The sequence below is a fragment of the Mesoplodon densirostris genome, chromosome 6, assembly GCF_025265405.1.
Source record: "Mesoplodon densirostris isolate mMesDen1 chromosome 6, mMesDen1 primary haplotype, whole genome shotgun sequence".
NCBI classification, from domain to species: domain Eukaryota; kingdom Metazoa; phylum Chordata; class Mammalia; order Artiodactyla; family Ziphiidae; genus Mesoplodon; species Mesoplodon densirostris.
Window position 1 is genome coordinate 11669548 of NC_082666.1, and position 26685 is coordinate 11696232.

At 41.6% G+C, this 26685-nt stretch overlaps 1 protein-coding gene across 4 annotated transcripts in view; it reads left to right on the forward strand.

Annotated features, from left to right (window-relative positions):
- The window catches only part of DENND1A (DENN domain containing 1A), a 543444-nt gene that overhangs the window by 310702 nt on the left and 206057 nt on the right, over positions 1-26685 (forward strand). For all 4 annotated transcript variants that reach the window (XM_060100633.1, XM_060100635.1, XM_060100634.1 and 1 more), the window contains exon 10: positions 12132-12232. In XM_060100633.1, coding sequence (XP_059956616.1) covers positions 12132-12232 — 101 coding nt within the window. The remainder of the gene's footprint in view (positions 1-12131; positions 12233-26685) is intronic.

A 26685-nucleotide genomic window follows, 5' to 3' on the forward strand; every position in this document is an offset into this window, starting at 1 on the left:
GAATCTGAAAGTTCTCATAAACAGCCAGAAAGATACTCTGAGTCAAAGCTGGTGGATAATGTGGCTGGTGGAGCTGGTAAGGCTGGTTTGGGTAAAAGGTATATCCTGATTGTGTAGTATTTAGGGAAGCTTCTTATGTAGCCTGTAAATAGCTCCAAGACTACCAAAGGCATATTGACAGCATCTGTAGATTAAGCATGTAGGACACCCTTCTTTAGATTTGCTCTATATTTTATATGGCAGGTCCCCAATTATCCCCCACACCCTTTAAAAATTCTCTTAAGTTAACCTTTTTGAGCCACCTACTATGTGCCAGTTACTGTGCTAATCTTTTTTTTTTTTTCTCATTTGTTCTTGCAGGAACCCTAAGAACTAGTTGGTTTTATTTTCCTTTTTCAGATGAGAGAGAATATTGGCAGTTGGAAAGTTGAAGTGCCTTGTCTAAGATGAGCAGCGGAGATGGGATTAAAACCCCCTTCTCTTGGCTCCAAGCCAACCCCCTTCTTACTATCTCATACTGCCCCCTTGGTAACTCGTTTATCAGGAGTTCCCTTTGACACTTGCACCCAGAGAAATATTTTTGGTATGATTCTGTTGACCATGGATCTGAAATCACAGAAAGAATTTCAGTCTGGATATTGCCTTGGAATGCACACCTAAGCTTTTCACTTCAGATTTAGTGAGCATTTTCTATGTGCCTGGCACCAGGGAAGCAGAAGGCCAATATGTGAATTTCTAACTGGCATACTGACCCTATTGGCCAAAGCCCCATTTCCATGAGCACCATTCAGATTCAGTCCACTCTGTCTGCATGTTGTTAGACTCTCCCAGCCCCACCTGTGCCGCTCCTCTGCTGTGAGCCCAGCCTTGGTGCGTCTCTGGGGCATGTCTCCCCCAACTCACTGTGGCTTCAGGTTTTGTGTACTGCAGTTCCTTTCAGCCCCTGTGTGTCTTGGCCCTAATTGCTCCCTCTGTGACATAAGGGTGCTGCAAGAAGTTGTGAAAACTAAGAATATCCAGTTAAATGATGACCAAAGCATATTTACTTTACAAAGGAATGTGTATTTGTTTTATTCAGCAGATGCTTTTTAAAACAAGTTCTTAGGAAGGAAGCACAGTTTAGTGGCAAGACTGTTACCTAGTTAATTGAGCCTCCACACCTAATTATTTGTGTGGTACCCATAACTGTGAAAAGAATTACTACTTTTCTGATAGTACGTCATGTAGAGAAGGAAAAAAAAAACAACCTAATATCTTCTCCCTGTCAGTGTCTTCCTGTTAGTCCCAGAGAATGTGGGCTTTGGGCAGGTCTTGGACATCGGTGGCCTGAAGAGTGGGGTGATACTTCTGTCTCTCCCCCACCCACCCCACCCCCAGCACCCTCAGATCTGACCCTTGGTAGACACTTCAGTGTTGGCGTGAAGGTATGGGTAACTTCCCAGCCTTGCTCCAATCCTGTCCCATCCACTTCCACTGACAGCATCCACTATCTTATCACCACCTGGTCTTGTGACCTAAGAAGGGCCAATTTGTGGACTAGGGAGTTTTTCAGATTTAGCTTCATCTTTACTTCTTTCCTGATGAACTCCACCTGGCCGTGACTACCCCGGCCTGTGTAGTGGGTTGGGTATCTAAATGATGTGTGTAAAGCTTTCCTAGCTCTTCTGGGCTAGAAGTAACTAATCCTGTTTGCTTATCTGCAGCCCTTGAAGCCTAGATGAGAGTGGCAGTTTAAGAAGGTTTGAAATACTGGACTAGAGCCAGGGCCTCTTTGCCTGCGCACTCCACTCTGCATGTTCCAGCCGTAGGAACAAACTGCATTATTTTGTTTCAAACTGTGCTCAAGGGAAGCCAAGACCTTGTAACTGGAAACTTACCAAACAGAGAACTCTGAGACTAAATTTAGTGTTCCATTTAAAAAATAAAATAAATCGAACATTTTGTCTGTTCATCTTTTATATGTTAAAAAAGAGAGAGATTAACCTAGTTCACACTAACAACCTAAGAAGAGTATTCAAAGAAGTGAGAAGAAAACTAATCCCTTTTGATGAAGAGGGAAATCCTTAACAAAATGTAATGAAGTGGCATGAAATAGAGACTCTGCAGCCAAACTTTCAAATAGCATAACCTGTCTAATCTCCATCACATAAAATTTTATTGTGGTTCAGAGAATATTAAAAACTGTTAGAAATAGATGAAAGGAACTTCCATTGGCAGGAAATAGGAGGAAAGATTGGTTTGTTTTATTTACGTGGTTTTTCTCTGTTTTTTAAATGTAAATACAATTAACTGCTTTTTGAACTATGTTCTCCATGTAATTATGTGTGAGTTCGTTTTCTCTTGTTCATGTTGAACTATAACTAGAATGAAGAACCTTGATGTTATGGAGACTATATAAACTATGTAATATATAGAGTAACAACAGTTTAATTTTCAATACTTTAAAAAATGTTGTGACATCAACCAGCCATGGTCTCCCTACTATACCTTCCTCTCCTGCCTCTTGCTTCAACACATTGAGCACATGTTTTGGACTAGACAGAGGATTCAGATTGTTAGTGATTCCCAAATTCTGATCCATGGACTAGTTGTGTTAGAAATCACTCAGAGAATTTGTTAAAAATTCAAGTTCTTGGGCACCACCTCCAGACATTCTGATTCAAAAGATCTAACATGGGACCGTGGGATGTCTGTTTTTTTAAGGTTCCCCAAATGATTGATACACAGGCGGATTCAGAACCAGTGAAGAGACAGTTCTCTAAGACAGTATTTATTCTTTGATTATTTTGCATCATTAGAGTTCTTTTCATTTTGAGACTATGTAATAGAGGCTGATTAAGTTGGTTTAGAAAATATTTGTGAGTACAGATTAGCACTAAAAAATTCTTTGATTCCATATTTCTCTTTGAGAGAGCTCTGATTTTGACATTGGCAGGTCTAGAACAGAACAGAGCTAAGTATAATCTATTTAAGGTCTCAGCAATGTTGGGTGCTGATGTAGTCCACCAGTGTAATTTTAGATACATGTGTATAAATAGATCTAGAGAGGTGATGTTTCTTTTTAGCCATTGCACTGAGAACATTGGCAGGGTATCTTGTTTATTATTTTAGTAGTGTGGTCAATTTGTGAAACAAATGGTATGTTCTTTAGATTATAAGACTTATAGCTTTTTTATATGACTCTTATGAACCAAATCTCTACTAAAAAACACTAACAGGGGGGCTTCCCTGGTGGCGCAGTGGTTGGGAGTCTGCTCGCCAATGCAGGGGACACAGGTTCGTGCCCCGGTCTGGGAGGATCCTGCATGCCGCGGAGCAACTGGGCCCGTGAGCCAAAATTACTGAGCCTGCGCGTCTGGAGCCTGTGCTCCGCAACGGGAGAGGCCGCGATAGTGAGAGGCCCGCGCACCGCGATGAAGAGTGGCCCCCGCTCGCCACAACTAGAGAAAGCCCTCGCACAGAAACGAAGACCCAACACAGCCAAAAATAAATAAATAAATAAAGCAAAAAAAAAAAAAAAAACCACTAACAGGTAATATTCAAGTCACTGACATCTTAATATACTTGCAAAAGCCCTAAATGGCACTCAACATTGGCAGGCATCTGTGTGGATTTCATTAAAGAAATTGGAGCACCTACTATGTGCTGAGTCAGTGAGAACAAGAACTCAGAATTTCCTATGGCTTCTGCAAGCTGAAAGTGTGGTCACTGGTGAGCAAGTGTCGTGTGATGTGAGGTTAGACTAGGTAGTTAGGGGCTAGTATAGACCTTGTGAAAGTTCACATTTTTTTCTCTTCTGCTATCTCGGTATCTATGTGTTCTCCCAGCTAGATGATTCAGACAGCCCTGCTTCTGCTGTCTTTTCCCAAGAAAAAGGACAGCAGGGCTGAAGGAGAGAGCACCAGACTTCAAGTCAGGATGGTTTTGTTCAATTTCTACCTGTGTAACTTAACCCTCCCTAGCCATGTCGCCTTGGGCAATTTACTTAATCCTTCTGAGACTCTCTGTCCTCTTCTGTAAAAAGAGGGTAGTAGTAATACCCCCCTCAGGGTTGTTGAAAGGATTCAGTGGTCATCGGTATGAAAGCAGGTAGCCCACTGCTGGCACATACTACTCATTTAGTAAATGTTGACTCTGAATCCTACCTTTTCAGGGCAATAAGGTCTGATTTGACTTTCAGAAGCAAAGAAGGCAATAGAGATCCTGGAAGAGCTCTGAAGATTTAATTAGTACAACTGGTGAGAGTGGATGGTGAATGAATCCAAGCAACAGAGAATAGTCATGGCAACTCGTATGAGATTTTCCATATCCACCCACTTCTCACTAGTCACATAGTCATTGACTAAATTGTCATTTCTTCTTCAAGTCTCCAGTCATCACTACGTAGAGCTGGAGTGGCCTAAGAAGCTGCTATGTTCACTTGACCTAGCATTACCACCTGACCAGCCTCCCAGGGAGGAAGACTGACCGCTTCCTGTCTTCATCTTTCCAGGCTCTGCTCTCCTGCCTCTCTCTCTGGGAAGCAGGCCTGATTCTTGCCCCAGGCAGAATTAACGATTCCTTCTTTATATGCTAGCACACTTGAACCTCTGTTACAGCACCTCTTTCCTAATGCGTTTGTGTTGAAGTTGATTGTTTGCATTTTGATCTTTTTCTATTTTAAATTGCTTGAGGGCGTGGCATGTACACATAGTGGATACTCAGTAATTGTCGGATTAATGCAGATCATAGCACTGAGGCAGTTTCCTATGAGCTAAGAGCACGAACTCCTGGGCCTCCCTGGTGGCGCAGTGGTTGAGAGTCCGCCTGCCGATGCAGGGGACACGGGTTCGTGCCCCGATCCCGGAGGATCCCACATGCCGCGGAGCGGCTGGGCCCGCGAGCCATGGCCGCGGAGCCTGTGTGTCCGGAGCCTGTGCTCCGCAACGGGAGAGGCCACAGCAGTGAGAGGCCCGCGTACAGCAAAAAAAAAAAAAAAAAAAAAAGAGCACGAACTCCAGAGCTAGACTCCCTAGGTTTATAGCCTACTTCTGCCACTACTGTGACCTTGCACAAAGTCCTTAATATCTAGGAATCTTAGTTTCCTCATCTGTAAATGGGAACAACAATGCTACCTACCTTATAGGGTTGCTGTGAAGATTAAGTGAGTTAAATAGTACATGTAAATCACTTAGAACAGTGCTTGGCAGATAGTAAATGCTGAGTAAGTGGTCATGGTGGTGTCTGTTTATAGCTTCAATCTTTCTGAATTTACTGTCACTTTCTGAGGTTGGATTTGTCTGACAAAACTGTGCAGGGGAAATTTTTTTTTTCCCTATGCCTTCAAATCTAGTAACTCCTATCACCTGAAGGTTTCCTAGTTTCTTTTTCACGTGTGGATGCCTGATAGATAGGTTCTCATGATTCTATGTTCAGTTATGCTTTCTTTCTTTTAAAAAATGAGATTCTTTATTAAAGCAATATATAAATTAGCTAAACATAAATTATGATCTTAGAAATATTTTCAAAGAAATGTAAATATCCACTTATACTAGACTTGGGGATGAAAATAGATTTCTTCTTGAGTGCCAACTTGGATCCACTGCCAATGGTTGCACTTTCAGAGGGATCCGCCGGCCATGTCCTCACTCCACAGTCAGAGTATCTGTCCTAGGCACAGAATGGAGAAGTAGCTGTCCATGTATTTAAATGAACTGTTATCAATCCCAATGTAATTTTACCTTTTTCTTTTTCATCTTAAAAAAAAAGTCTGCAGTTTCCTCACATATGGTGCTATAGGCTTATTTACACTGTAGTTTACTATACCATAGTATCTGCCTCTGCTTTGGTAGCTAAAGCTTTTCTCTGGCAGTTTTATTTGCTTTGATGTTTTGAAGTGTCAGATCTTGGCACGAAACTTGTTACCCTTGTTAATAACTTACCCTGATTACTCTAGTTAGTAGGTAGCTTTAAGAAAAAAGAAGAGAAGGCGGAAAGAGAAGTGATTGAGTAGGCAGGTGATTGCCTGGAAAAGCTTCCTTCTTGCCTGGATGACCTTCCTCTTAGTGTAGGGCACTCGACTTGACTCCATGTTGCTGTGTTGGTTTTTGTGGGAATTTTTTCCTTCCCTTTCCTCAGAGAATAGTGGAGAAGCAAGAGGTATGATGAGTTCCACCCAACTGAATGAAAAACTACTTGAAGATAGATTGCCCTTCCCACCCTACAAAAAATAAATACAGAAGCATTACATTTCAACTTCTAAAAAAAGCAGGACATTCCTTCTTTCTACTCACATGTCCGGCATCTGTTTACAAGAGCTGAAGGCCTTTGATTTCTGAGGCTTTCTAATTTCTCTTTCTGCTAAAGCATCTTTGACAGTTTCTTAAAAAGCCAACTCTCCCCTCACTAACTATAGTAAACACAATTTGAACCATTTATAATTAAAGGTTTTTCTCATACTCTTCGAAGGGTTGAGTACATTAACTTTCAGAGTCCCTGAGGTTTTACTTAAAACTTTTTGCTGATCTTATAGTGGGTTTTACATGTACGAATAAATAAAAATTAAAACACTGTTTGAATCGCTTGTCTGATTTCCTTATGACTACAAGGGTGGTTTATGATTAAATAGAAGAATCTAGTTCTCAAATTGAGAAAGCTAACAACTTCTCTAAGACACGTACGGTTTTCTACAATTGTTCTACATAGGATTATTTTTGGTTGTAATGGGTAGACTGAAAAGTGACCCGTCTTTAAGGTTAATAATGTGGTACTCTTTCTATATTCTTTGTTTTATCAGTTTCCTGATGTTTGTGTTCAGAGGAGAAATCCAAATGGCTCTGACCCTGTGATGAAGCAGGTGTCAGTTTAATCTTTTAACATTCTGAGTTCTTGGATGTGAATAGTGACTCTGACCTCTGTTTTTTTTTTTTTTTTTCCTCTTTCAACTTTTGGAACTTGGAATCTCGTACCTCTTCGTAATTTACAGCTTCTAGTTGTGATCTATTAAGCAATTGCAATTTGTTAAATGTCTGATAATCTTGTCTACCATTCCTCATGATGTTAAGCTGGAGGCATTCTAGCATTCCCCAAACATTTACTCAGCACCTGCTCTGTGTCAAGCATAGTTAGAGATAAGGAGAGAATCAAATGTGGTCTCTGTCCTTGTGGAGCTCACATCTTTAGTCTCATGCCGTTGGTCTCCTGAGATTATCTACCTCTGAGATCTTTAGAGTGTCAGGGATCAAGCATGGAGGAAGGCTGTACTCTGCACAGTCAGGTGATGGAGATGGGGTGGCTGAACAGTGGTGGTTCCTGGATAGCACATGAATTTCAGGTGCGCCCCTGTGACTGCAGAGATGAGAAAGCAAGACCAACTTTGAGACTGAGTCTGATGTACTTATGCTTAGTCAAGTATGGCTGAGGAAGGGAGCTGGGGCAGGGGAGGAGAATTCTATATGTCAAAGGATGGCAATTGCTCTAGATCAAAATTGTCAGAGCTGGAAGGGGGGACCCGGATCATGTAGTCCAGCCTCTTGTTTTCCATATTGAGACCCAGGAGAGAAAGTGATCTACTCAGATCAAAAAGAGATTTAATGGAAACTCCATGAAAGTATGTGAAAAGGGACATGACAGAAAGCCAGACTTTCCAGTAGGTGTGCCCACATTGGAATCTAAACCTTTTAACACTCGTTACCTCAATGTCTAGAATTTCCTATGGATTAAAGATACTATACCACCTTACTTAAATGTAACTAATCCTCAGGAAGTGATCAGCTCTGTGTTTGTTTTCAAAATGATTATTTTCTGTTAATTGCCATTTTGCTTTAGATATTTGGTTATCTAACAGCAAGGCAAATTCTACATAACTTTCTACATAATTTGGCCATGCCAACAGGGTCAGTATTTCACCTAGCTCAGAATCCTGAGCATAATGTATTGGCACAGCATAGGCACTCAACACAATAGTTAACTTGTGCATTGTGGAGATGGCCATTATAGTCTGACAGACCTGGATACGAGTCCCAGTTCTGTCACTTACTAGCTGTGTGGCCTTGGGCAAGTTATTTCACCTCTGAAACTGTTTCCTTATCTGTGAAATGTGGTGTTGAGTGTATATGTGTGTACACACATACACACACACACACACCAACTCTAAAATAGTACTTTGCAAGATCCTAAACCCCCAGCATGGTGCGTGGCACATGCACTGTTGAAATTCCTTTTTTTTCCCCCCCATGTTAATTGCAGAGTTACTCTTAGGAATCAGCTGAATTGGTATCTAAGATTGTGACAGTCTGGGCATTATCCCTAAGTAATACCTCAAACTGAAAAAAAAAAAAAGTGTCTTTGTGATTTTTCAAACCCTATCATTGATGGCTCTCCATTCATGTCCTACCTCCACTGCCTTCTCCTTTCTCTCCCTTTGCCTCAAAGGAAACTATGGAGCCATATAGAAAGCTCCAGAATCAGATTGACCTTATGTACCTTTAATTGAGGACAGAATTTGCTAAAAGTGAGTCCAAAAACCCACCAGTGGTTTACTTTACAATTTGTGTCCTGGCTAGACTGGCTGTTGGCTGTGTAATTTGTCTAGTTTTGTCTGGAGTCTTAGACTATTCAGCTGCTTCAGGGCAAAATCTTTTGGGGTGTCATTAAATGGGATTGATAATTGGCTTCTGATGAATATTCATTGTGACTAATGACTTTGGGCAAATTTTACACATACTATCTTTCTATTCTCCCACTGAGTGAGATTTTGATAGGATCATTTTCCTCAACTTGCACTTCAATTAAATATTCACAATACCCCTTTGTTGACTACAATCCAAATTGTATACTTTCATTACTTTTAAATTTTGTATTCTGTAAGGAATGAGCATAGGCCTTTAGGACCCTTCTTTTTTCTTAATGGGTTGGTTTTAGAGTTTTGTTTTTTTTTAAGTAAGTGGCTAATGATAATTTATGGGATGTATGTTATTTCTGATTAAGCATAGATATGTCATAACACTTTTCTGTGGTCCACTTAGCCACTATTTCTAAGAAATGATGCACACTGTTTGTGCCATTTAGTATTTTGGAAAAGAGCCAAACAACTCCTTGTTTGTTTTCTTAATCAAATGGGTAAAAGCATTTTACTCCAATTGCAGAGCTTTGGCCCTCAGAAAACCCCACAATGGAAATGATGATCAGACATCTTAAAAGTTTGATTTTTATGAGGGATAAGTAATTTTAAAACCTTGTCATTTAGCTTGCTAGGGTTTTTTTTGAGGCTAAAGAGACATGAAAAGAACATTGTCTGAAGATAAGATCTCTGCCACTGTGTCGCTTGAAATAGGATTTTGACTCAAACCAATTTAAGCTAAAAAGAGGCAGGTATTCAAGTTCTATCTCAACCAGGAACATTCTATTGAATGACTTTTTCAAAGAGAATTACCAATGAATACATGTGATGATGATACCTTACATTTGTATGGCACCATATAGATTTTTAAGTGCTTTTATTTATTTATTTATTGTGTTGTAGAGTTACAGAGTAGGCATATTATTGAATAAATGGATGGATGAATCCATTGACTTGATTTTCCAGAAGTGGCGTATTTGTATGTCTAAGCTTGCTATTATCGTTTTGGAATTTGAGTCATATACATATATACCCTACTCTGTGAGACTCATGAAAATGTTGGTCCAGTACTATGAAAAGCCAAGCCACTAACTATCTTCATATTGTGAATATATTCCAAGTGTGAATTGTTTTTTATTTATTCAAGAAACATTGCATTATCTAGCACATATACATACATGCATATGTATATATACATTGTGCCACTGAGCAAAAGAGAGACAGGGTCTTTCTGTACTTTACAGTGAGAGTACAGACATACAGTCATAGTCCCATTAATAATGGGGGCACACGCCCAGTGGAGCCATGCAAGGCTTTGCAGAGGAAGGTAGTGCACAGAGACCCGGGGCAGGAGGAGTTCGCTAGGGGCACAGATCTGGGCCAGTGGGAATACAGAAGGGAGGAAAAGGAGTACATAACTACTCCTAAATCTGCAAATGATTTATTCCAAGGATAAACTTGGAGGAAGTAGTAGAGATTGTGGCTGGAGATGCTTCTCTACAGGTAGACAGGGAACTGGTGAAGACATGAAGACATTCCTGTTCCAGGTGTGCCCCCAAGTACATTTCCGAGCAGGATGTTACATGACTGGACCTGCACTTTAGTAAGAGTACTTTGGCAGTTGGTTAATGGATGGGGAGGAAGAGCTGGGGCCAAAGGCCAGTGTAACCCTCTAGCCTGACTTGAGGGTGGAGTTGGAGTAAAGTTGGTTCATTTTCCATTCACTCAATACCAGCAAAGATTTTTAATCTCTTCCAAGCCCAAAGAGATTAGTCATGTATACTATGACAGACAGCCCTGTTATGTTGTAACCTACCGAAATGGGTTGAGAAAAAATGTATTAAACCTACAAGCCTTGGCAGAGTCACTGGGATCTGCTCTTGCGAGCTTGTTGGTTAAGCTTCTGTTCATGGCATGTACCTGATTTAAAGAACAGGGTCTGGAGGGAAAAGGAGGGGGAAAATTAGGCCCTGGATTTAATACACAGCTCTCACAACTGTGAACCATCAGCAGAATATCCAATTTAAAGCTGTTCATGTTACACTAACCTCTGGGATTCTTTTAACTGGGCCTTGGCGCGTCACTCTTGCCACGTAAATGTCCTTCTGTCAGCAAAGGCCAGTTAACAGCTTCCAAAAGAAGCAAAGTCCTCAGGGGAACAGGCTTCCCAGAAACCAAAGAAACATTAAAGAAAAAAGGCAGAAAGAAACATTTGTTGTTGACTTTTGTCACTTTATAGTCCTATCTCCAAAGGTGTCGGTTTTTTTCCTTCTTTCACTATATTGAATTTTGTAGCAATTTTATTCCATTGTATCTTTGTTTCCTAATTTTTCTGTTATATCAAATACTGATTGTATGATGTGTCTAGCTCTTAAGAAAAAAAAATATGACATAGGGACAAGTCAAAAGAGGAGGGAGTGGAAGGATTAGTCAGTAAACAGTGCTGGAGCAATGGATTAACTAAGTGGAAAAAATAAATTCTCACCTCAGTCCTTAAACCTAAATTAGTTCCAGCTGGATTAAAGAGTTAAATGCTGAGGAGAAATTTGGAGGACTTTCTTAGTATAAAAGAGTGGAAACCATCATGAAGGAAAATATTTGCCCATGTAATTATTTAAGGCTTCTCTTTACCCAAAAATTCAAAGAGAATTAAATAAGGATAAATTATTTTCAAAAATATTGCAAAGGATTACTGTCCTTTGCATATCCAGTATTTGCTTTTAAATCAATTAAAAAATGCTAATTCTCATTAGAAAAAGTGGACTAAGAATATGAACAGACCATTTACTTAAGAAATATAGTTTAGAACGTATAACAAGATGTTCAGCTTCAGTCATGATCAGAGAAATAAAAATAAAATGAAGATAGGTACAGTGAGGTACAGGGAGGCCAGCATTCCAGTGCAGGGGTGGGGGGTAGGAGGAGCCTCAATCCTTCATCTATTTGTTATATTAATACATTTATTATATCTATTAAGTGCCTTAAAATATTTATAACCTTCGTCTTTAAATTCTGCATCTAGAAACCATATATAAAAAGTATTGACCTGATCCGATTATATGAATTAATGATGGAAGAGTGGTTAAATATAGTATGGGAAATTCATTGAGTGGCATGAAAAGATGTTTTCTAAGAATGTTTAAAGATATGGGGAAAATGCTGGCAAATAATGTTAACTTAAGGGCAAATCAACACTGTATTTACAGTAATCCTGATTTTTATTAGAAAAATCCATATGCATGTAATACCCCAAAATGTTCAATTATTTTCAGATGGTGAAGACTTTCCTTTTATCCCTTTCTCCATTTTCTAGATTTTTCTACCGTCATTGTGAATTACGTTCATAATCACGAAAAAAAATACATTTTTTGGAAAAGGAAGCTCTTATTAAATTTGAATTAGGGTTATTGAGTTAACTTATAATTTTAAATATGTTGGTAAGTATATATTTAGATTTATTGCTGAACTCAAATGACAGTGTCTCCTGACTTTAATTGTTTAGCTCTGAATTTCTAATTTGCTTCCGTTGCAGTTGACTGCCTGCATCCATGGGTCTGCTGCGATGCTCTACCCCATGTTCTGGCAGCACGTGTACATCCCCGTCCTGCCTCCACATCTGCTGGACTACTGCTGGTAAGGCCACTGCTTACCCTGTCCTCTGCTTTTCCTTCTCCAGAGAATGACCAGGCAAGTTAGGTCTATAACTTGTAATGCAGTTGGTGACTCTAAATTTAAAATACTAACTTCATAGTGATCTGAATTTTAGATCACCTGATTGCATGGCCTGTTTGTTTCCAAACAGCTTTTCATATATGTCATGGCATTCTTAAGAGTTCAAGTGGGTAGATAATACCTTCTGCTTTCCTCAGTGTAGGGAAACCAAAGCACCAAGGAGTTGTGTGATTTTTTTTTTTCCTAAGACACGTTGGAAACTGGTGTCAGGAACAATTGAGATCCCCAAGGTCTTCAAGTTTCAGCCGTGCCGTGGCACGTTTTGTAAGACTTGCCCTCAGCTGTGGTTTGAGAGCACAGACCAGCCTTCAAAACTCTCTGAAGTCTTTTGAGGGGAATTTCACTATTCAGTGAAATGTGTTTTAGTGGAAGGAGGGAGGGAAGGAAGAGAGGGGAGGAGGGAGGGAGGGAGGCTGACTTGCTTTAGAGTCAGCTAACCACTTGGGCAAGTCACTTGGCTAAAAGCTTTGTTTTCTCATCTGCAAAATAAATTTGTTCTATACATAATTATGTAAAGATGAAATGAAATGAAATAACATGAAAGGATACCATGTAGAAAAGCTGGCTCATAGTAGATGCTCAGTAAATGTTTCTGCAGAAGCATCATCTTCATCACTATCTGTCTCCAATAGATTAACAAAAAAGACTGTGTGATCTAATGTCCTTATAAATAATTTCTTTCTCCAGTGTATTATGATTAAAGACATTATCTCCATACAGCTCAAGTCAGCAGAAGTTGATAAGGGAGTGGTACACATGTATAGAAAAGGCTCTGCACTGTCTGCCAGAAATTGAGAGCTTCAGGAGAAAGGGCCCCATTTGAGGGGTCACAGCCCTGTTACTTAAGAACAGATGATTCAGGGCATTTACCATTGGTTCAGAGAGATTGAGTCCAGGTCAGTCATAATTTTTGCCAGGATCTCCAGCCCGTTTTGCAGTCCTCTCAGTGAAAAGGTTCACCCAGGTAGCCAGATTATCCTGGGAATTTAAAGGTATTCAAGAGTCCTTCTCACGTTATGTGTTGGGCTCATCCTCATCCCAAGAAGCCATGGGTTCAGCAAAGATTTAGCTCAGGGCCGTGAAGTGAAGATCAGCGGCCCTCTCTAGTGCATAGCACTAAGTGAATTGGCTCATTTCTCTCTTTAGTGTGTATCTTTCTTATCAAGGTGCGTCTCTTTATCCATGCCTTTCTCCTACCTCTCATGAGATTAAAGGGCAATTTCTCTGTATAGATTTGTTGCTTCTTTTGAGCTTCTGAACCAACTCTATTGGTTTTTTTCTGCTGTCACGTATCTCAAAGGAAAGGACCGTGTTCTCTGTCCAGTTCGCTGTTTGAATGAAAGACTGGGGGGCTGGGCAGAGGCAGACACAGCCGCCAGAGAGGAGGAAAGAGGCAAGGGGAGAGAAAGAACAAGCACACCCAGGGAAGGTGGAAGGGAGATAGAAAGAAAAGGTGGGAAAGGGGACATATGTCCCCTAAGACAGACTCACACAGTGACACCCAGTCCCCTTAAGCACAGAGGATCTGCTGACACAGTGCCCCAGCCCTGACATACAGCACCCTTCACAGGCACCACCACCCCCCGCAATACATGGCCCCATACTCACACACACAGACAGAGGTCCCTTCCCTACAGACATGTGCCTCAGAGTCCCCCACACACCTCACCCCAGACATGTGCTCTACAGGGAAACCTTAGGGTTCTCCCTGGAAGAGACTCACCTGTGTGTCTCGATGCTTCAGGTAGGAACACCCAGGGGCTTTTGTGTGCAGGGATTGGTGGAGCTGAGAAAGTCATTGGAGTCCCTCTGCCTCCCTAATGGTACAGCTTTCACTTTCCATTATTTGGAAAGTTTCAGTTGCCAAATTGTTAGCTAGTTGAAAACCAGCAGCTTAGAGCCCCAAAACTATGGAGAAGAAAATGCTCTGTCAGTAACATCAGTGATAACAATAGTTGCCACTGCTGAATCTCTCCTTTGGCCCCCACTCGTTGGACCATCTCCTTACATCTGTGATCTCATTTAATTCTTCCAGCAACCCTGTAAGGCAGGTATTATTAGCTCCATTTCATAGGTCAGTAAACCAAGGCCCCTAGAGGCTTAATAACTTACCCTAAAATAGATGTTATATATGTATAATTCCATTTTTACAAAAACAAACGAAAATTATGTGTATATATAACACAAAAATTAGATACACACACACACACACATACATACATACATATAGAGAGGCAGAAATCTGAAAGGAAATACACCAAAATGTTAACAGTGATTTGTGTTGGGGAGGAGGGGAAGAATTCCGCATGATCTTTATTTTCCATGCTTTCAAATATTTCTATCAACACAATGAAAAAGTATAGTTTTTTTTGTAATTGAAAAGTTTCATTTAAGAAAAAAATCAATGTTTATTCTGGCCAGTTGTTCTTTCCCGCTGCCATCTCAGGTCGCAGCCCTCCTTTCTTGTTTGCTTAGAGGATTTATTAGCTGTTTCACTCTTTCCCGTGGAAGCTGACCCAAGATCCTCTTTTCAACTTCCTCTCAAACGCTAACCCTTTCAAGAACTGTCACCAGCCTGACCGAGAGCAACGGTGCTGACAGCTCTAACCGAGAAGGGGACACTTGGCAAGGACGGCTGCGAAGCCCTTGTCACCCCAAACTTTCACTCCAGAAACTCAGAGTTAAGGCTGGTAATTTTTGGAGCCTGAGTGGGTTTTGTGATTAGGCTCCATATTGGAAGTTTCTGTTTGTGTGATAGCAGTCTCTCTCCTGTTCTCTTGTTTTCATGAAAGGACTTTTTGACATCTGACCTAAGGATGATTACAGGCCTGTGGAGATTGGTATCTGTTTATTAACTGCAAGATGTAGGAATGATGAAATAAAAGACCCCAAGAGAAAAAACAGATCCTCTATTCAAGGCTTGATTTGATCACCTTCAGCCTACTACCACTGCTTTGGTCAAAAACTACAAATGTCATGAAATTTGTGTCAATGCTCATAACTTTATTCTATTGTGCTCCGTGACTTTCACCACCGTTGAGTTTAATCTTCGGTGGTAAGAGCCAGCAGGGATAACTAGCATTTTAAATAATGTGCTAGGAGCCTGAAACATGTAGATTTGAAGGAGGTTTGTTCCTCTGCAGATGATTTAAATGTTAAGTACGTCCCCATGCAGGGGATACACGAAATGGAATCTGAAAACTATTATCTCCTGTAGAAATGAGCTCTCAATTTACTCACTGCACAGGAAGGGCAGATTCTAGTCATTTTCACTGCCAGCAGGTGCCCTTTCTATGCATAATAGACTTCACAAGTGTAATTAACACATGAAGACCACTGCTGCCAGTTTTTCTTCAGGTACATGCTGCTAGGAGTTTTCAGGACAACAGTGTAGGTTGTAAGAGCCTTTTACATTGCAATTGAAGATGAGGTGTTCATTGACTTTTGGACAAAGACATGCTAAATGGGGCTGAGCCTAGACCCTACTATTGGTATCATAGGTCATGGTCCTTGGACCCAGAGACCCCGAGAGCTGTAATGTGGCCTTTGGTAGAACAGAAGTCAGTGTAGCAAAGCTCTGGGATGCAGTGAATAAATGGAAAGTATGATGCTGAAACCCTGCAATTATGTGGAAGACTAATTGCACATTCACAAATACAACAACCAAGTATTTAAGTTAACTTTAATTAGATCTATAATCACAGATTTTAACTATCTGAATAAATCCATTAAATACAAGTAGTCTGCCTTAAATATTTCCCAAATTAATTTTTTTTCATGTTCCTTCCCATTTTTGGAGAGGTGGTCAAGAAGGTGCCTGGGCTTTGTATCCAGACACACCCAAGTTCAAATCTGTTTCATCTCTTATTAGCTGTGTAACCATTAAAAGTCTGTTTTACCTCTCTGATCTGCCATTTCGTTTTCTGTGAAATGGGTTCGATTTACCCACTTTGAAGAGTGGCTTTAGGAATTAGAGATACTGATCATCAAGTGGCACATAGGGGCTGTTTAATAAATGATGTTGCTCTTATTATGGTTATTATAAACATGGGGCATGGATTTTGGTTTCCAGAAGGTCTAACTCACATCAAACGTTCTTCTTGCTTCTGCTGCCTTGTGAACTCAAGGGAAAACTTTATAATTCATCTTCTCTTTTTACCCATCAGATTGTTTTTATTTTGATTTTTTTTTTTATTTAACTTGGGTTATTGTATGGTTGTTTTCATTTGCAGCTGTGGCATAAGAATGAAAAGAAAAGAAACAAAAGCAGATGGCAGAGAAAACGAAAGGAGTAAGACATTTCCAGCCCTTATGAATATTTAAAAACATGTGCTGCTGGTTCCTTTCTACTTAGATCTGTGCCATTCTCTTGATTTTGAAAGTGAAAATGAGAATGTTCCCTACCTTGGCTGATGGCAGCCCTGACCTTGGCCAGTGTTGGAAGAGCTTTCCCATTTCTGGGACAAAAGGATTAACTTGCTGATGAAAATCAGTGTTCCCTTTCATAGTAATAATCATCATCTATCGAGTACAGCATGCAAGTCAAGCTCTTTATAAACATTATTGCAAATCTTTAAAATCAAACTGTAAGGTAAATACTAGCTCCATTGTCTAGGTTAGAAAATTGAAGCTCAGAGGGGTTTAGTGACTTACCCGCCATGACACAACTAAGAAATGGTAGAGCCTGCGCTTGAAATCCAAGGCCATCTCATATTAAAGCGTTCCTTAGTAATATCCTTTAAAGAATTATGGAATAAGTTGTACCTATCACCAAGATTTTGTGAAAAAAATCCTTTACATAGGCTTTTTGATGACTTGCTAATAATTGCGGACTTATGTTATCATTCATTATATTCATTCGTTCAACAAATATTTATAGAGCACTTACTATGTACCAGGCACTATGCTATGCTATGCTAATTAAATGTTGCTAACGAAAGGTCCCAGTAGAAGCCATATGGTATTTCCAATGCAAATACCTTTTTCTCCCTACTCCTTCAGAAGTAGTCCTAAATGAGGACCACAAATCAGTTCCCGAATTGAATTGTATGTTTGGGTTATCCTGGATACCTGTTAACATATTTTCAAATAAGTGATAAAATTTCCAAAGCAGATCAGAACAAGTTCATATTTTACCCCAAAAGAAGGCAGCCAGGCCAAGAGCCAAGTTAGTAGCTAACTCCTGATGTTCTCTGAGGGCATGGTTGAACCGAAAAGTTAAATCAAGTGTGTACAATTAAGGTTTGGATTTTGTATCTGACTTTGTAAAATACCTCATATTTTCTGACATTTGTAGGTGCCTCTGGAATCCATTCTTCCACCCAGAGTGGAAGATTCTCTGTGAGACAGATTCTCTGTGAGACGTACTAGTTCTAGGCTCTTTATCTGTGCTGTATGTGGGGTTCTGAATCAACCCCCACAGGCTGCATCATGTATTCCATCTAGGATTTTTAGCAAACAGTCTTAATATGCCTTTTCACAGGGTGCGTAGTCCATGTGGGTGATGGGGCATCAGTCCAGACACAGCTGTGAAGTGACAGCTGGATGATCAGAGCTGGGTCCATTCTAATCTCTGTCTTCACTGATGCCATGAAATTTTGCGCAGGGAATAGATTGATGCTAAAGTAAGTGGGATTGTTGATATTCTTGGTGGCAGTGATAGAAATCAACAAAGCGTGGTGTGGTAGAAACAGAAAAACCCGGCTTTGGCTCTGGCTTCCCCATTTACTAGTTTTGAGTTCGCTGAACACCTCTGAGCCTGTTTTCTCTTCTGTTGAATGTGAATAGTAATAGCTACTGATAAAAATCAGGTGTTCCATAAATAGTAGGTACTATTTTTGTTATTACTATGTGTATGTATTTGTAGTCAATGTATATTAACGTGTATGTGTTTGTATATGTGTATATATATAAATGATCCAACAATCCAATTCAAGTTCACAAGACCCAGGTAGGTTGGAAGTGGATTAGATAGACAGGTATGACCGAAATTCTTTTCTGTTTATCAAACTCTGGGCTGTGCAAGTTTTGTTCAAGATTGAATTCTAACACATAAGTAAAAACTGTGTCGTTTCCATTTTGCAGCAAGTATTTATGAGTACCTTTTATGTCCCTGGCATTGGGCATAGGGAGATAGGAGCTTATAGATGGTTCTGGATCTGAGGAAACACTGCTTTACAAAAGAACTCAGGTGTCCAGGCAAGAGTTGGGAGGTTTTTTTTTTTTTTTAGCTAAGAAGCATCAAGGGGCCATGATAGGTCCATTGCTCTGGGGGTACAACCACTGCAACAGGAACTCATCTGAGAAGGTAGGAGGGGATAAGGACCAGGATTTCAGCTTCAGACAGAAGGAGGAAGGAAGTTGGGTCTGTGCTGGGCCTGATGGTTAGAAAGTTCACAATGTGTGTTGGTTGAACAAAGTGAAATTATAGATTCCTGGGTAAATCCCTTAGTAAGATTTGGCTGAACTTGACCTTGAGGTTTCAGCAGAGAGGGTAAGGAGTAGAAAATAATTCAGGCTTGGAAGTCAAAGCTCTGGGTCTAAATCCTGGCTCTGGTCCTACTGAATTTATGTCTTTGGGTGAATCACACAGTCTCTCTTTCCTCATCCACAGAATAGAGCTAAAAATATAGTTCTCCGTAAAGAGCCTGGCATCAAGTAGGCACCTAAAAGGAAGTTGTTAGGTGATGACAGTCACTGAGCCCTATATTGAGATGCACCTTCATTTCCTTCAGCAGCACCTAAAACTGAAAATGCCAAGAGCCTTTGGAGGAAGCTTTGGACAATTTCTGAGTAAACTGTCTCCCTGGTGGAAAAATGGGGGAGAGAAGAGATGGCTCTTTGCATTATCTATGCTGTGGATTCTGTAGGAATCTATATCTATACTATATAGGTTCTATAGGAAAACTGCCTTTTCAGGTTCTCCATTTGATTTTTAAAAATTGAAATGTAATTCATACACCATAAAATTCCTTTTTAAAGTGTACAATTCAGTGGTTTTTAGTATATTCACAAGGTTGTGCAGCCATCACCACTATCTAATTCCAGATCCATTAGGTTTTCTTTTTTTTTTTTTGTGGTACGCGGGCCTCTCACTGTTGTGACCTCTCCCGTTGCGGAGCACAGGCTCCGGATGCACAGGCTCAGCGGCCATGGCTCACGGGCCTAGCCGCTCCGCGGCATGTGGGATCTTCCCGGACTGGGGCACAAACCTGTGTCCCCTGCATCGGCAGGCGGACTCTCAACCACTGCACCACCAGGGAAGCCCCCATTAGGTTTTTAATACCTAATTTTTTATTGTCGTTAGTAAGGTAATCCACCCTTATTAGTTAAAATAATACTTTTTAACCTTTCAGAAGCATATATAGCAAAAAGCAAATGTTCTATAAAAATGAGTAGTCTGTGTAGATGGTTGGCATCAGACCCTTAATCTGATCCCTCCAAGGTGCCCCTGCTGGCACAAATGCTAGGAGTACAGTGTGTGACAATGCTCATCCAGACTCAGCATTGACATTCCTGTGAGGGTGCTGAGGCTTGCAGGGTTAGAGAAGACATAGTGTCCCTTTACCATGGGAGTGACCCTTCTTCAGTAGGGGATGCTGGTTGTTGGCTCGCCCACCCACCCTTCAGGGAGCTCTCCTGACTGCAGCCCACTGCCCCATGGTCCTTCACATCCTTTGCTGCAGCATCTACATCTGAGTGTCTGGACCCACCCTGCCAGTCCCACCTTCCCAGTCCCCTTTCTGCTGCCTGATGTGGTAAGGGGCAGCAGCCTGCCTCCCTTGCCCCAGTTTCTGCCTGGCCTCCATGGGACATAGCTGGTTCTTATCTGTTCTTATATGACCAAGCCTTGGCCTGGTTTTCCATTTCTTGTGACACATCCTGTATGTAATTCCTCACTCCTCCCTGACCTGGAGCCTGTCTTGAATCCAACACTTAGAAAACCGTGGAACTTCCAAGACATAGTGTAGTGGTCTCTGCAGCAAAGACATTCTACATATGTTCATGGTCACCAGTAGAGCAGGAGCCCCAGAGCATGTAACGTCAGCCTCCGCGAAGCTTCAGCTCTGGAGGAGGTCACCTCGTGGCAGGGATTTGCGGATGTGTCGCTACCTCTCCCACAACGAGAATCCATGAAGCACCAGCGTAGTGCTGGGCTCAGAGGCATCTCTCAACAGATGTGGGTCTGTCTTCCCTGTGAATATTTGAAAGACTGAGAGACTAGGCTACGAAGGTAATTGGACGCTATGCACCTTGGCATGTGACGTATCTTAGTCCTGGAAAACCAAGAAGAGATTCTTTCCCCTTTGTTACCACTTGGGTTTTCAACGTTTACACCCTTTTTGGGGGTTACTTTCTCTTGGTTTACTTATCCATAAACCTCTTTTTCTCCTTATTTCTTCTGTACATCATTCTTTCCTGGATTTCTACGAGGGTCTCATGGGTTGCTGGTGGCCCAAACCTGAGACTTCCTTTTGTGACGTGGCTCTGGCTGTTAACGGTTCTCACTGAACTCTCTGGGGCGATAGAGAGCCCTGTCTCCTGACCTTTCCTCTGGGATTAACTTCTCCTGCTGCAGTGGTCTTAGCCATGGAGCCCTTCCTGATGTTTTCCAAGTCTGTCTCCTTCCGGTAGACTGAGGAGGCATAAAAGGGCGGACTACTCTAGGCTTTGATGTTGACCCCTCTGGGTTTTCGTCCAGGCGTTATCTTTATAACTCTTGTGTTTGTTTCGGTTGGGTTTGGTGGCTTGGAGCGCTTTCCCAACCCCCAAGGTTACCCCAGGAAGCCACAGGGCCACACTCAGGAGGGCATCGTCCCCCCTCCCCACTTTCACCATCAGCTCAGATACACACGTGTCTCACATTAGCAGGCCATTTCCAGTGACCAGCACCGCGCTCCCAGCTCCTCCACTGCTGTGAGCCCCATGCTCTGGCTGCCGAAACCACAGATGGAAATGAGGCAGTCTGTGCCGCCTCTCCTAATCTGGGGTTGCCCCTGTCCTCACGTAGGGATCCTCATCCTCCGCTATTGCTCATAAATCAGGGAGGGCCGGTTGGAAACCAGGCAAGAAGTTAAATACTTTTTCCCCTAAGAAAACCTCGATTAACTAATGGCATTCGCACCCCTTCTACCTTTCAAGTCATATTTTCTGCCTCTCACCAGCTGTGACCTTTGTCAAGTCACTTAACCTCTTGGAGCCATGGGTTCCTCTGTGAATTACGGAGATCAGCCTTTCAAGATTGCTGTGGGAACGAGATGAGGTCATCTTAGGTCTGCCCCACAGCACTTTGTAAGTCTCCTGGCGGCAGCCTACACACATACAAGAATATGCTTATTGGCTGTCCGCTCTTAATGGTAATCTCCACATAGGTATAGGGATCAGGACTGTGTTTTCTCTCCTCTGTCCTCAGGCCAAGGTGGTGCCCAACACGTAGTGATATTTACTGACTGACTGGCCGGCCCACGGAAAACAATGAGCACATAGTAAGTGCACCATAAGTTGTTAGTTTTCTCTCTTTCCCCTCCCCGGTTGCCTTTTTAAAATGGAAGCTCCTGAGAGCCTAGTTTATTTTTCTCTATGGACACCGTGAGTCACATTACAATCCTGTTTCCCTCTTTGGGTTGGCAGCTGGAGGACTCAGAGCCAAACCTGCGGCCGTCCCAGCAGGTGTGCAGCACCTCACAGCACACATAGAAGTGCTCACCTCGCTCCGACTTATGCTTTTTCCCTTTGCCCCTATTTTTTTTTCCTATTTTTGCTGCTGTATTGAACATATTTCTATAAACTGCCGTAAATTCTATTTAGAACAAGAAAGGGTGTCAATTCATTTAAGCTAGCTGGAAAATGTAGTTTTATTCTGGCTACAAAATGTCCACTTGCTATTTTATCTTTCAGCTGTAATTATCAAATACCCATTTTTTTTTCTTAAGTGTAACATAATGGTTAAAAAAAAGTTAATGTAAAGCAACAGTAGTATGAGACTCTTGAAGTAGGAGGATGTGGGCTGGAATCACCATTAACTGTGACCATGGGCAAGTTTCTGAGAATCCCTTTTTTAATCTATAAAATGGTTGGTATAAATTGGAATATTTGAGGATTAAATGAGATAAGGGCTCCCGCACAGCCCTTGGTATTTGGTGAGCACTCAGCACATACCCGCCTCTTTATTCCTCCTGCTCTGCACACAGCCCCACCATGGACTCTAGGGAATCAGAAACAAAGTTTGGTTCTCCTGTGACTGACAGTCTGGAATAACCATACAAATTAGCGCGTGCTTTATGCCAAATGGGCAACCCAGACAAAAGCCTCTGAATAGGGAGGTGTTAGCAAGCCCGGCGTGATCTGAGAAGCGGGGCTTGGCGGACAGCACAGGTTCAGTAGGACTTAGAGGAGGCGGGGACTGGGGCCCACAGGGACACTCATGGCTCAGCTCAGAGGCAAGTTGGGGTTCCTGTGGTGAGGGGCTGGCCGGAGTCTCGGACAGAACATGGAGGGGCCCGGGACTTGGCACAGCTGCTGGCGGGCCCCCAGGGAGCAGGTTAGAGAAAACCTCCGAACCTCCTTCCACTTTTCTTCCACAGCCGGGCACGTGCTGGGCTCCTGGGAAGCAGTGAGCTTGCTCTCTCTCAGTGTGACAGACTTGGGTTCTAGTCTCAGGGCTGCTGTGTGACCTCAGTGAGTTGTTTAGCTTCCCAGCCCTTGTTTCCTCATCTGTATGGGGGGCGGTGGTGGTACCTAACCTCATACCGTTGTCCTGAGCGTCCAGTGAGAAAGTGCCTGTCAAGCCCTCAGCCTAGCGCTGGCTATGGCAAGTGCACCATGAACAGCACTGGCTCTGCCTGGCTCCCTGTGCGACACTGGCCATCGCATTAGCCTGCGGCCCATCTGTCGGGTCACTTTCAGGAAGATGAAGACTAGGATTATCTGTGTCCTCCAGCAAGGTGTGTTGTATGCTCTTTGTTCGCTTTCTTTCCCCCGTTCTGTTGTCCTTTAACCTCTCTAGCAATGCCAGGCTTCGTTATTTCAGAGCAGAATTTTAAACTGTAAGACAAACTGCGTTTACACGTTTGTTTCTTTTCAAAAAAGAAGGAGGGGAGGGAGGGAGGGAGAGAGGAGGGAGGAAGGAAGGAAGGAAGAAAAGCTCAAATGAGTAAGACCAAGAGTTTTCCTTTCCTTTAAAGACAGGGAACTGAGGAAAGACTTGTGGGCTCCCTTTGCAGATCTGGGTATTTGGCTAAAAAGGTGGAGTGCCTCTGAGAGGCGAAATGGGTGTTGTGATGTGTACACTGTAATGCTCACTGTGCTTTAATATGGGAAAAGAAAAAGAGTAGACCTTCCAAACCCCTGGGTAGCTCTACGCTGTATCCTTACTGAGGTCAGAGAGGTGTTGCTCCTGGGGAGGCGGGAGTGGGGGCCCTCCTACCTCTCGCCACATCTCATCTCACCTCCCCTCCCCTCCCCTCCTCTCCCTCTTTGTCTTGGGAAGCTGCCTTTTATATATTTGAGCAGCCAGTGTTCCTTTATTTCACCTGACTCTTTTCCAATTAGTAGCCGCTCACCTCAGGGGAACATAATTAAAAGGGCTCTAGTTATCTGGGGGAAAGGAATTAACAAATTGAGAAAGTGCAGTAATAATGAACGGGGACCATAGGAGCATTAATAAGTCTGCAGTATCCATATTCATGCCTGTCCATTGCTAGGAATGAGCTCATGCTGCAGGACTTACCTATAAGAGCAGTGCTCTGCGTTGCAGGTCTGGAGTTGGTGAGAGGATTGGGTGACTAGCCCCCTTGGTTTTCCAGCACGCCTTTTCTTTTGGCTTAAGTTCTGAGTATGTGCTGTGGGACAGTATAGGCTTTCAGTCCAACAGCCCTGACTTTGAATTACAGCTTCACTCTAGCTTTGTGACCCTGGGGCAAGTTACTTCACCTTTCCAAGCCTGTTTCCCAATCTGAAAATGTGGTTAGCAGTGATACCTTGCAGAGTTGCCTTGAAAATTATGTATAAGTGATGCACAAAAGCACCTGGGTTTTAGTAGCTCAATTGATAATGAGTTCCTTTTCCCCTTAAGAGGATTCAAAGTAAACATACCTTTCAGGTAAAGGTCATTATATTGTCACTGCCTTGACACTACCAATATAACCCCTCTCCTTTTCAGGGGAGAAGGAAGAAAGAATAGCTTTCACTCTTCCAAGATGACAGTGATGAAGTCAGATAGTGCCGTAGTTCCCAGAGAACAAAGGCCTAGGGCAGGTACACCCTATCCCGCTACTCAGAGATGTACAGTGGCGTCCCACAATCGCCGTCAGCCATAGGGCAGTTGTGACACGGTTGTGATGGCCCACCTATGCATGAACTTGGTCGTAGCTGTTAATATTATCACCCCTTTAATTTAATTATGTGCACTGTTGGTTCTGCACATGTTGTGTCTAATTGCCATTTAAAATGTCTTCCAAATTGCAGTCAGATTCAACATTGAAATGTAAAGTCAGTGTGAATGTTTGAAAGGCACCAGAGCAGAGAAGCATGGTGTTCATTTTTTATTGGTGAAACAGATATTTGCGTTGATACTTTCTTGATAAGCAATAAACAAGTTCTTTCTGGGACCTAACAAATGAAGATAGCATCTAGATAAAGTATTATGTTTTGTTACTGAGAAACCTTGGAAAAAACAAGGGCATTGATGACTCTGAATCAGAAAATGATTCAGAAGAGTCAGGTTCTAAATGTGACGTTTTTTAGGACTAGCTTAACCAATTTTTTGCTATATTTTCTTTTTAAGAAAGCGTGATGAGTGGTTTTACAAATTTGTCATTCTGTGTGATAAGCAAGTAATGAGTCATAGTTTACTTGGTGGTTTTTGCATTTTGGGTGGTACATAAAATCAAGTTTAAATGTTACCCTCTGAAGAAAGCGATAAACAACCCTCCTGAGCTCAGTAAGTAGACAAGTGACAAGGGAGTGTGCTTGGGGTCAGAAACTCATGTATAGAGGTGATGCATGTCAAACACCTCACGCTCATCACGGAGTCTCAACTGTCCTCACCAACACTTTGCCAGGTATCCTTCAGAACCAGGGAAGGAACAAGAAACCATTCTTTGGGCACTAAGAGAATGGGTCCAGTCATACCAGCCATGCCAGGGCTGTGAAGAGAACCCACTTGGACATAATAGCTTACTGAGCCTACCGTGTGCTGCTCCTGTGCTAGGCACTTCATGGGTTCTCTCTAATCCTTGCAACAATCTTGAAAGATTTCCACTGGGGCTGGTACTGCCCTTTTAAAAGACACTTTGCCAAGATATAACAAAAGATATTAAAAACAGTCCTGCCCTTTGACTTGGTAATTCCATATTTGGGAATTCATGCACATGAAGTTGTTCATTTTCATTACGATGTTACTTATAGTGAAAAGTTGGAAGTGGCTTAATGTCTAACTCTAGCAATAGGGTTCAGCAAATTAAGGGACATCCATACTTGGTTGAATATTACATAGTGTTTAAAATAATCACAAAGTTTACAGTATAATATGGGAAATGTTAATGTAGCCAATGAGAAAACAATAAAATATATGCACTCTATAATTTCAAAGATATTTTTAAATATTAATGTTAATATTGGAGGAGAATAATACAAAAATAAAAGTAGTTGTGATAAGATGACTTGATCATGGGTGAGTGTTTCCCCGCCCCCCAAATTTCTCTTTACAACAACAAGAAAAAACAAACAAAAGAGAATGATTCAGTAGCTGCCAAAACTATTGAGGTCTATTGAGAATACAAATTGTTTTCAGAATGCAGGTAGAATTACCCAGTTACATATTTGCTACATTGAGATGTTAAGGAGTCTCTGGGGTTTCTTTTTTTCCTCTCTCCCTCTCCCCACTTAAAATTTGTAAAAAGTGTATTTGCAGAGCAAAAATGCAGTAGATTCAAGGGACACATTTGAGGTTTTGTAAGCAAATGATGACACAGTAAAAGGTATTTGTCCAAATTTGCATTCATACAAAACATGGTGTGCTGTGATTTCAGAATAAATGTGTTTTAAATATTTTCTAAATACAGAGCTGTTGCAGCCCTAAGTTGGCTAAGAAACTACATTTCTATGACAGGCCATAATTACTCTTTGGTAAATTATTGGGCTTAAAAAAAAAAAAAAAAAAAAAGCCTACCTAATGGTACCTGAAGAGTGAGTCTCACTTTGTCCCTTTCTACATCTGCCATCACTTCTAAGACTCCTTTTTACTCTCTTTCATTGATTTTTATTGCAGGACAAAAGGGCATGGCATTAAAACCTACATATTTAAAATACTAGAAATTTTTTTTTTAGATAAGAGCCTATAGTCTCAGATAAGA